This window comes from Pogona vitticeps, chromosome 4 (genome assembly GCF_051106095.1).
Source record: "Pogona vitticeps strain Pit_001003342236 chromosome 4, PviZW2.1, whole genome shotgun sequence".
NCBI lineage: Eukaryota > Metazoa > Chordata > Lepidosauria > Squamata > Agamidae > Pogona > Pogona vitticeps.
In genome coordinates this window covers 126,814,817-126,826,871 of record NC_135786.1, presented here as the reverse complement: position 1 = coordinate 126,826,871, position 12,055 = coordinate 126,814,817, and the positions used below count along the sequence as shown (strand labels likewise).

General features: G+C 42.7%; 1 protein-coding gene across 1 annotated transcript in view; it reads right to left on the bottom strand.

Annotated features, from left to right (window-relative positions):
• Positions 1–12,055, bottom strand: part of PDE4DIP (phosphodiesterase 4D interacting protein) — a 139,415-nt gene that overhangs the window by 1,840 nt on the left and 125,520 nt on the right. The window contains exons 39-42 of the mRNA XM_078392453.1: positions 10,318–10,496; positions 9,591–9,722; positions 2,016–2,133; positions 1,219–1,265 (exon numbers count right to left, since the gene is read on the bottom strand). Coding sequence (XP_078248579.1) covers positions 1,219–1,265; positions 2,016–2,133; positions 9,591–9,722; positions 10,318–10,496 — 476 coding nt within the window. The remainder of the gene's footprint in view (positions 1–1,218; positions 1,266–2,015; positions 2,134–9,590; positions 9,723–10,317; positions 10,497–12,055) is intronic.

Below are 12,055 nucleotides of genomic sequence, written 5' to 3'. Positions count from 1 at the left end.
CATGACAAAAAGACAGAAGGTTTCTGACTGAAACTCAGTACAGTACTCAGTTTTGTCTGACTATGATTCACAACAGTTCCACATGCCTCCACTATGCCCAACCAATCCTGTCTCTTTCTGATTGATAGGTTAATTGCATTTTATGATGTCTTTCTTCCAGTGACTTCTTCCAAGTCACTTCCTAGTTACTGCAGGTGGGGCAACTGTTCCTATGTAAGGCTTTGAGGCACGATTACATTCCTTAAAGCACCAGCTAATGCCTGATATGTTATCTGTGCTTGGAGAATGAAAAGGAGAAAATTTGGCTTCATTTGTGCATGCTCAAATTCATTCTGTTCACATTGGGACTTCAGCACCACCTGCTTAGGAAAGTTGCTGTGTGCGCATGGTGTGCCTGCAGAGTAGGTGAAAAAACAATATGCATTTGCTTGAGGGTTGGGTTGGAGGGGATGGGACACAACATGGGCAAAGGCCTGCCCACCATCCTCTTAATGAATCGATTGCCCTTGGAATACAAGGCTGTTGCATTTCAAGCCAGCCACTAGTAAAGGGCTTTAGCATATGTCAACAAACATGAAGAGCAAAACTGGGCTCTGTGAACAAGATACCAGGAGGCTCTCCCAAGCCAAAGTCAAGTACTAGAGCTGGTGGTCCTACTCAAGTTGGCCATGAAGCATATCTGCAGCAGGGCCAGTGGGTTGCCCACTGCTGTGCAACTGTCTTTGTTGTCAACACTGGAATGTGAGCATAGCCATGCCTGTAGAATGCAGACAAGGAGCTACTCTTGTTTCTGGTAGCAGAAAAGAGGAAAGAAATAGCAGAAGACTAGGAAGCACAAGGTTGTTGCTGTTACTTCAGGTGAATAGCTCCTTCCTAGCTTCTGTGATTATCCAAGAGAAGTTAATAGCCATCGTGGTCTTAGTCATTTAATCATGCTACTCTAAGGAGATGTAGAAGGAGGCTGAGTGTTTTCTTCCTAATTCTACGAACTGTGCTGATTTCCATAATGTGAAATGTAATGGATATTATCCTCATGCACTATAACCCGGATGCCAGCTCAGATTTTATCATTAGAGGAGTCAAAAGCCTTGTCCAATTAAGATGGATAATAGAAGAGGATTCATGCTTCAATGGAAGGCCCTAGTGGCATCTCTTCCGCCGTGCCTTGATTGTCTGGGTCTCCCACAGCATCAGAGGAGCACATGAAATTGAACATACCTGTAGGTTAGTCCTTGCTTTCCTCAGCACATCATGTGTCCTTGTCACTGTAACAGAGAAGCTGTTAGTCTTGGCCTGAACAGTTTCTTCCTGTCCTCTTCACCCCATCCCAATCTCTTGTTGATTCCTTCCCTTTACTACTCTGCTTGGAAAACCCCTTGTGAGATTTTGTCTCTTGATAGTATAAACTGCAGTCTTTAGTTTCAGAGTCATTCCTTCTCAGGAAAACGTATGCCTACAATTGATGAAGACAGGTGGGAGACTCTCTCCTGTGCCTTCTTCACCTTAACCTGCTATGAGAGACTGGAGTGAAGGTGTTCACCATTGTTCAAATTCTTACCAGCAGAATCAAAGCAGGTACAGCCTGCAAACCTCTTCCCTGTAGACAGAAGTGATGGTCGTGAGTGCAAAAAGCACTTTGAGGCTTTTGGAGGACTTGACTGAAATACTTAAAAACATCCCAGCATTCTTCACCTAGATCAATTTATAATTTCTGTGACTCCTTAGGATCAGCTAATATTAAAATAATAATAGTAATAAACTTGATAAAAGCATGTAGCATGTGTATGAGTTCTATTCCTCTTCTGCACTCCAGCTTCATTCTGGAGTTTTGGATGATACGGATTCAGAGACATTTTACATTTCTGGTTGCTGTGGATTTCTCTTCACACGTGAATCCGCACCAGTTCAGACTCATAGCCTGGAGAGAGAACCTAACCAATTCAGCGTTTATGCCTTGATACCAGAGCCAGCAAGCCATGACTCTTTGACCATCTCCCAAAAGGGAAATTACTTACGGTGAGTAAAGAGGAAGTTCTCCATGCTTTCCTTAACATGCCTAGCAGTGTGCAGATGACTCTCTTGCTCAGCCAGCTTAGCTTTCAGCACCTGGATCTCCTCCTTCATTGATTGTTCCTGAAAATGGTATTGTTATTATTAATTTGTAGAGTGACTGCAGTAAACTATGCATGAAAAAGAGAAACAAAATTTTAGAAGACTGGCTATCATGCAGTCATGTGAAAAAGAAGCACACCCTCTTTGAATTCTGTGGTTTTATGTATCAGGGCATAATAAAAATCACCTGGTCCTCAGCAGGTTGAAAATTAGGTAAATAAAATCTCAGATGAACAATGACACTCAACATATTACACCGTGTCATGATTTATTTAACAAAAACAAAGCCAAAATGGAGAAGCCATGTGTGAAAAACTAAGTACACCTTACGATTCAATAGCTTGTAAAACCACCTTCAGCAGTACTAACTTGAAGTAATCATTTTCTGTATGGCTTTATCAGTCTCTCACATCACTGTGGAGGAATTTTGGCCCACTCTTCTTTCCAAGGATGCATCAGTTCATTGAGGTTTGCGGGCATTAATTTATGCATAGCTCTCTTAAGGTCCTGCCACAACATTTCAATCGGTTTGATGTCTGGACTTTACTGGGCCATTGCAATACCTTGATTCTTTCCCTTTTCAGCCATTCCACTATAGATTTGCTGGTGTGCTTGGGATCATTGTCTTGTTGCATGATCCTGTTTCGGCCAAGCTTTAACTGTGGAAAGATAGCCTCACATTTGACTCTAAAATACTTTGGTATACAGAGGGGTTTATAGTTGACTCAATGACTGCAAGGTGCCCAGGTCCTGTGGCTGCAAAACAAGCCCAAATCATCACGCCTCTACCACTGTGCTTGACAGTTGATATTACTTGTTTCTGCTGATATGCCAAATGTGGCACTGTGCATTATGACCAAACATCTCCACTTTGGCCTTGTCTCTCCAAAGAACATTGTTCCAGAAGTCTTGTGGTTTGTCCAGATGCAAGTCTGCAAACCTTAGCTGTGCTGCCATGTTCTTTTTAGAGAGAAGAAGCTTTCTCCTGGCAACCCTTCCAAACAAACCATACTTGTTCAGTCTGTTTCTAATTGTACTGTCATGAACTTTAACATGTTAACTGAGGTCTATATAGTTGGAGATGTCACACTTGGTTTTTTTGCAGTTTCTCTGAGCATTGCATGGTCTGACTTTTGGGGTGAATTTGCTTGGATGTCCACTACTGGGAAGATTGAGAACTGTCTTGAATGTTTTCCACTTGTGAATAATCTCACTCACTATAGAATGATGGGCTTTAAATTGTTTAGAAATGGCCTTATAACCCTTCCCAGATTGATGGGCAACAACAATTGCTTCTCTACAATCATTGCTGATACATTTTCTCCCTGGCATTGTGTTAACACACACCTGAATGCTCCAGACCAGCAAACTGCTAAAACTTTGGCTTTTATAGAGATGGTCACATTTGCTACTCAAGGGCATTTGTTTAGCAGAACCTGGCTACTACTTAGCCTCTTAATTCCTCTGAAAGCAGGAAACTTAGTTTTTCACACAGTTTCTCCATTTTGGCTTTATTTTTGTTAAATAAATCATGACACGGTGTACATGTCATGTGCTGTTGTTCATCTGACACTGTGTTTACCTAATTTTCAGCTCTGCTGAGGACAAGATGATTTTTATTATGTCCTGATACTTAAAGCTATAGATTTCAAAAAGGGTATACTTCCTTTTTCACATGACTGTAGATGATCTAGCTTGTATATGCAGCAGGATGAGTCTGTAGAACTTGGGGATGAGGACAGAAAGGACAGTACCACTGTAGGCAGTACAGAATGCAATGTGGTGTTTCAAAATGGACGAGGAATGTTTATATAGATCCGCAAGAAAGTCAGTTGGGGGCCACAGTTGATGAATGTCGCATCTATATGGAGTAAAAGTGAGTGATGTTGTCCATTTTCTCTCATTTTTCTACCACACCCCCTTTAAATACTTTTCTTTTGTAGCTTCCCAGATGTTCCCCTTCCCACAGGGGTGTTCACAACATTTTGCTGCATCTCTGAATTTTTTAAAAAAACTGTTTTCTGTGTCTCAGTTACTTCTTTCTTATTGCTTGATTCAATGGTTAGGGACTGTCTAGGCACCAGCTGCAGTGGGAGACCTGTGAGTTACTCTGGCCAACAGCACCCCAAGGGCATACTTTCGCAATGTCCTGTTTGGTCTTCCCTTGGGTGTCTTGGGAAACACTTGAGTTGCCAGGCCCAAAGATGGTGAGATTCTTTGAGAATTCATGTTGATTTGTAGGCACTTTTGTGCCAGGAAAGAAAAAGTTCTTTCTCCTCCTATGGGCCATCTGCTGGGCAATTGTGTCAGTCCATTTTGGCATGCATATGAAAAACAATACATATTGTGGTAGCTTAAAAGACTAGCAATGTTATTTCAGCATGAGCCATGAAAGTGCTTCCACATGGATCTCTAGCACAGTCGCACCCCTTAAAGACCAACTTTAGGGGCTTCTATTCTACACTCCAGTCTATGTTTTACCCTCAGTGGGTTTCCTGGAATAGCATTTTGTTCCTTTTACCTGGTCAAGAGCTTCTATAGCGATTACTTCTAAATCATAATCATAGGTTCACTTTAATGACTTGCTGAACTCTGCTGACAAAATGACTACAAATTTCTGTAGGCTCCCCACCATGCAGGTCTCCATTACTTTTCTGTTATTTTTCACACTTTATTTTACTCTTTCCCCACCCATGCAGCCTCTTCCTGTATTTGCTGAATTTGACAGACAACACAGAAGGGTTCAATTCATATGGTAATTCCAACCTGTGTATGAGTCCTACATGAAGGCAAGTGATGCAGATTGGCTGGCTGGCTGCAACAGACTGGATAAACGGAAGTCATTTTCGCCACTGAACTCTGAACCTAAGGATAGGAGCAAGGCACAGTTAATGGCATTGTTTTCCCATTCCCATGTGATGAGCTTGAAGGGACTTAGAAGTTTTCACACAGATTGGAAGCAATTTTAAGTTGGGTAAAACTACACCTCAACTAGACTGCAAATAGATGGGAGGGAGTTCACATCAGCCCACAGGTTTTACATCATGCCTAGATCTGACACAAGGACGGAGGACTGCAAAGGAAGAGGCACAATCAGTTTCAAGGACACCCCTTACTCACTGCCCCAAGACCACCCACAGAGGACAGGATGGACATGTGGTTTAAAATGGCTGAGGACTTGGTCACATGGTGTTATTGGCCCTGGGTTGTTCTGGATTCTCTGTTTTGTTGTTCTTGCAGTTGCAGATTTGAACAGATATCCTAGTACTGGCATCCGCACATGAGGGGGTGGGGGTGATATTTGCTGCTAGATGGTTTCACTCCCTCTTTGGCCCATCTTCTCCGCCCTCCTAGTTCACTCTGTTCTCTTCCATCCTTGTTTTACTCAACCCCATTTCCCAACCCTTCAGCTTTTTACCTTAATTCTTTCTTTTTAAAAAATCAGTTTTCACTTTTATGCTATGGTCGGGAAGAGTTAAAAAACATTTTTAAAAAGCAGAATGTAGGAACAGTTGATATCCCAAGAAAACTAAACAGGAGTGGCAGTAAGAGATGGAGATTGACCAGCAGAAACATGCCGATAACAAAATATTGTCAAATGGCATCCACCCACAAAATGCACAGATCAGCACACAGCACTGCAGTACTAAGGTCCACAGGAGCAGATCCTGGGCTTGAACAGAACAAAAACACACCAGCACCTAGCAGTGGTGTAAAAAACCCAGAAAGTGTATGTGTGTGTGTGCTAGTTTGAGTTTGTATGTTTCAGCCTTGTGTTGGGTGCACCTGGGAACGCACTACTGGTATCATGAGTACAAGGAAAGTTGAGCAAATGCTCAATTTGGATGAGCCCTGAGGGACATTCTGCAATGCATCCAACTGTAAGGAAAACACTGCACCACTGCACAAGCCAAACAAAAGGCACAGGGAAGCCTCAGCTATATTGCAGAGACTTATTCACTCTAATAAGATGGGTTGTGACAGAATTAGAATTAACTATCTAGGAAATACCCCTTCATGGATTGCTGCCTTGTCGTGGCGAAGGGGCTTGAGTAATTCAGAGAAGCTATGGGCTATGCCATGTAGGGACACCCAAGACAGACAGGTCATAGTGGAGAGTTCTGACCAAACACAATCCACCTGGAGCAGGAACTGGCAAGCCACTCCAGTATCTTTGCCAAGAAAACTCAATGAATGGAAACAAAAGGCTAAAAGATACGATGCTGGAAGATGAGCCCCTCAGGTTGGAAGGCGTCCAACATGCTACTGAGGAAAAGCGGAGGACAAGGACAAGTAGCTCCAGAGCTAATGAAGTGGATGGGCCAAAGCTGAAAGGACGCTCAGCTGTGGATGTGCCTGGAAGTGAAAGGAAAGTCCAATGCTGCAAAGAAAAATACTGCATAGGAACCTGGAATGTAAGATCTATGAACCTTGGTAAGATGGATGTGGTCAAACAGGAGATGGCAAGAATAAACATTGACATCCTGGGCATCAGTGAACTAAAATGGACGGTAATGGGCAAATTCAATTCAGATGATTATCATATCTACTACTGTGGGCACGAATCCTGTAGAAGAAATGAAGTAGCCCTCATAGTCAACAAAAGAGTGGAAAAAGCTGTACTGGATATAATCTCAAAAATGATAGAATGATGTCAATATGAATCCAAGGCAGACCATTCAACATCATAATCATCCAAGTTTATGCACCAACCACCAATGCTGAAGAGGCTGAAATTGACCAATTCTATGAAGACTTACAACACCTTCTAGAACTGACACCAAGGAAAGATGTTCTTCTCATTACTGTATAGGGGATTGAAATGCTAAAGAAGGGAGTCAAGATATAAAATGAACAACAGGTAAGTTTGGCCTTGGAGTTTTGTCAAGAGAACAAGCTGGTCACCACAAACACTCTTTTCCAACAACACAAGAGGCGACTCTACACATGGACATCACTAGATGGGAAACACCAAAATCAGATTGATTATATTCTCTTCAGCCAAAGATGGAGATGCTCTATACCACAGGTTCTTAACCTTGGGTTACTCAGGAGTTTTGGACTGCAACTCCCAGAAGCCTTCACCACCAGCTGCCCTGACTGGGGTTTCTGGGAGTTGCAGTTCAAAAGCATCCGAGTAACAAAGGTTAAGAACTACTGCTCTATACAGTCAACAAAAACAAGACCTGGAACTGTTGTGGCTCTGATCATCAGTTTCTTATAGCAAAACTCAAACTTCAACTGAAGAAAGTAGGAAAAATCACTGGGCTAGTCAGGTATAATCTAAACCAAATCCCTTATGAATACACAGTAGAAGTGAAGAACAGATTTAAGGAACTAGATTTGGTGGACAGAGTGCCTGAAGAACTATGGATGGAGGCTCGTAACTTTATACAGGAGGCAGCAAGAAAAACCACCCCAAAGAAAAGGAAATGCAAGAAAACAAAGTGGCTGTCCAACGAGGCTTTACAAATAGCAGAGAAGAGAAGGGAAACAAAATGCAAGCGAAATAGGGAAAGTTACAGAAACTGAAATGCAGACTTCCAAAGAATAGCAAGGAGAGACAAGAGGGCCTTCTTAAATGAACAATGCAAAGATACAGAGGAAAACAATAGAAAGGGGAAAACCAGAGATCTGTTCAAGAAAATCTGAGATATTAAAGGAACGTTTTGTGCAAAGATGGACCTGATAAAGGACAAAAATGGTAGGGACCTAACAGAAGCAGAAGACATCAAGAAGAGGTGGAAAGAATACACAGAGGAATTATACCAGAAAGATTTGGATGTCCCAGACAACCCAGATATTGTGGTTGCTGACCTTGAGCCAGACATCCTGGAGAGTGAAGTCAAGTGGGCCTTAGAAAGCATGGCTAACAACAAGGCCAAGTGGAGGTGATGAGATTCCAGTTGAACTATTTAAAATCTTAAAAGACAACGCTGTTAAGGTGCTACATTCAATAAGCCAGCAAGTTTGGAAAACTCAGCATGGCCAGAGGACTGGAAAAGATCAGTCTACATCCCAATCTCAAAGAAGGGCAGTGCTAAAGAATGCTCCAACTACCGTACAATTGCACTCATTTCACACGCTAGCAAGGTTATGCTCAAAATCCTACAAGGTAGGCTTCAGCAGTATGTGGACCGAGAACTCCCAGAAGTACAAGCTGGATTCCAAAGAGGCAGAGGAACTAGAGACCAAATTGCTAACATGTGCTGAATTATGGAGAAAGCCAGAGAGTTCCAGAAAAAGATCTACTTCTGCTTCATTGACTATGCAAAAGCCTTTGACTGTGTGGACCACAGCAAACTATGGCATTCTTAAAGAAATGGGAGTCCGTGACCACCTTATCTATCTACTGAGAATCCTATATGTGGGACAGAAAGCAACAGTTAGAACTGGATATGGAACAACTGATTGATTCAAAACTGGGAAAAGGATTACGACAAGGCTGTATATTGTCTCCCTGCTTATTTAACTTATATGCAGAATACATCATGCGAAAGGCAGGACTGGATAAATCCCAGGAATTAAGATTGCCAGAAGAAATCTCAACCACCTCAGATATGCAGTTGATACCACTCTGATGGTAGAAAGTGAGGAGGAATTAAAGAACCTCTTAATGAGGGCGAAAGAGGAGAGCGCCAAAAATTGTCTGAAGCTCAACATCAAGAAAACTAAGATCATGGCCACTGGCCCCATCACCTCCTGGGAAATAGAAAGGGAATATATGGAGGCAGTGACAGATTATACTTTCTTGAGCTCCATGATCACTACAGTTGGTGACAGCAGCCACAAAATTAAAAGACAATTGCTTCTTGGGAGGAAAGCGATGACAAACCTTGACAGCATCTTAAAAAGCAGAGACATCACCTTACCGACAAAGGTCCGCATAGTCAAAGCTATGGTTTTTCCAGGAGTGATGTACTGTATGGAGGTGAGAGCTGGACCATAAAGAAGGATGACCACCAAAGAATTGATGCTTTTGAATTGTGGTGCTGGAGGAGACTCTTGAGAATCCCCTGGACTGCAAGGAGAACAAGCCTATCCATTTTGAAGGAAATCAACTCTGAATGCTCACTGGAAGGACAGATGCTGAAGTTAGGGCTCCAATACTTTGGCTGTCTCATGAGAAGAGAAGACTCCCTGGAAAAGCCCCTGATGTTGGGAAAGTGTGAAGGCAAGAGGAGAAGGGGACAACAGAGGACGAGATGGCCGGTCAGTGTCGTCAAAGCTACCGGCATGAATTTGACGCAACTCTGGGAGGCAATGGAAGACAGGAGGGCCTGGCGTGCTCTCATCCATGGGGTCATGAAGAGTTGGACATGACTTAACGATTAAATAACAACAACAATTCAGGAAAAGATGCCTGTATCTTCATAGATCCACACCCCTCAAGATGGTTCCAAAAGGGGTGGGTGGGCATATCAAAAGACTTCTTGGGGGGCAGTGGGGAAGATGCTTCTACTTGCTGCCTGCCGTACTTGTGCAGAGCTTTGAGCTTCAGGAAGGGATGCTTTTGAGAACAACGAAAGAAGGCAAGCTGACTTCTCCAGGGTGTGGCGCAAAGAGGTCACAGTCACAAGCAGTTGCCTGGTTACTTCTTGACCGAAAACCTGCATAAACAAAGAGAATTTTGTCAAGAGAAAATCTTGTAACTTACTCATTTGGGCTTAGTATTAGCACTCAGTGGCTCCTTAAGGGATCCCTAGTCTTCGGACTGCTTTTCACCTAAAATGAACTCTAGGGGCAAAAAGGTTTTCTCTGCCCCCCCTCCCCCCAAGTTGGGTTGATGAGCTCCACCCTGAAAAACATTTGAAGGCCCTACAGTCTGTGGTTGAATTCTAGTAGTCCTCTATGTGAATCACCCAGAATATCCACATGGCAACCGGGGATAATAAATCTCCAGCAGTGAAGCTCATCTATAGGGATGTGTTTGTTTCCTCAGTACCAAAAAAATTGCAGCTAACTTTCAAGAGATTAGCATGCATGGTCTTAGGCCATTGTGTAACAGTAGATTGTGTAGCAGGTGCCAATCTACCCCATTTGGGGATGAAGGAGCATCCCCCAAGGCTGAGGCAGCAAATATAACAATGTAGGTTCTGTGAGGCTGGGTTCCTCTGTCCACTCCATCCTTGGTGGGAAAGCCCCTCATTTGAACTCTTTATTACTAGATATGCCAACATTCAAGCCATCTGTATTCCTAGTTACCTTGCTGCTGCTCTTTTGTTCCAGGCCAGGATATAGAGTTGATGACATCTTGTGGATCAGGGTCTTTCCCTCCTGAATCTGTTCCTTAAGGGAGATATAGTCCTTGAGATGACCGATGACCTGGTTGCCCTGTTTGTTGTCACCTTCTACCGGTATGAGGCTGTCCTGCTTCTGTGCTTCTGCAAGCAAAGGTACCAAACTGTCAGTCTTGGTGGGAGCAGCAGCAGCAGCTCTACAGAGTCAGAATCACAAGGCTTTAGGACCTAATCCGTCTCCCATGAGAAGTGATCAGAGCCTTTGTTCCTCTGTATCTCTGGCACTGAGATCCAGTTTCCAGTTGCTAGGCTCTTGAGGAAGAGAGGGCTGCGCTTAGCCAAGACATTAAAGGAACCCTGCTCAGTTTTTCATAACTTGGTTCTGATATCTTTTGTGGCTACCTAAACCAAAAAAGGCCTCTTGGTCTTAATTCTTATTTCCTGCTTTTCAAACCTTTCCAATGAATCTGGGACGCTGATTATTCTCTGGAATGAATGTTCTGAAAGTGCTGCAGGCTCTAATTTGATTGGGACTGGGAAGTGCATGAAAGTGGAGAACCGCTGAGAAAAAAGTATTTCCCTCCCAGAGAGTTCTAAACTGATTTGTAACTGTTGGTTTCAGTCGACCAGCTCTCCATCCCTTCTTTCATATGCCCTTGAGGGGAAAAAAAAGATTCCCACACTTGTCATAGAGGATGTCAGTAATAGAGGTAGATAATGTTAGCATGAAAGGCCTTAAGGAAAGAGAGGATTTATAGTGTGATCCTATGTCTGTCTACCCATAGGTATGTCTCTGGAAGATAATGGGACTTATTTGCTGGTAATCATGTATAATTTTGTAGCCTCAGCTGGATATTTGCATATATGTGGTTTCTAAAATGAAGAGGAAAATAAAGATAGATATGCTTCAAAATTTAAACAAGTGTGCCAAGATAATTAAGAGACCCACATGCATCTCTGCCTCCCGGTGTGCAGCTGTCTTCCTCCTCCACACAGACATCGTGTTAGGTTCCAGTTGCGATGGAACCCAGCATGCCGGGGGAGGGGGTTGACTTGCATGCATGTGCAGGGGTGAGAAAATTAGAAGGTACGTTGCCTGAAACTAAAGTTTTAGATCAGGGAAGGCAAATATAGTGTGTTAAATGTGAAGCTGGTCATGAAACTACAGCTGGCATAGAAAACATCCTCATGTTTCCAATCTTAGTTCCAAGAACAAAGTACTGCATCTTTCCAAGCAGCTGAGATTGAAAACTGAAGGAATAGGTGTGATGTACACCCTACGTCCTTTGTTTATTTTCCTTTAAACACAAGTCCACCCTCTGGATGTTTGTCCTCACTTCAGGCTGCCGCCAGGTATTATGCCATCAATACCCAATAGAGAAATCTAAGACACGTGCTGCCAAAACAACAGATTTCTTGCTAATATAGATGTTATGTAAATCACAGGAGAAATCACAGATGTTTAGAATTATTCATTAAATATCTTTTGCTTTCACTTGGGTTTGTACGTGTTCTGATTTACTTTTACAGTGTTCTTTGACTCTCTACTTAATCTCTATGCATTTGAACTCTTTCCTATTCTTTCTAGCATTACATCTTTCCAATCTCTGTCTAAACTTCCTCAAATCAATCTCCTAACTCACTCTCTTCAATTCCCTATCTCCAAAACCACTTTTCTCCAACTCTCTTCCCTAACTGTCTGC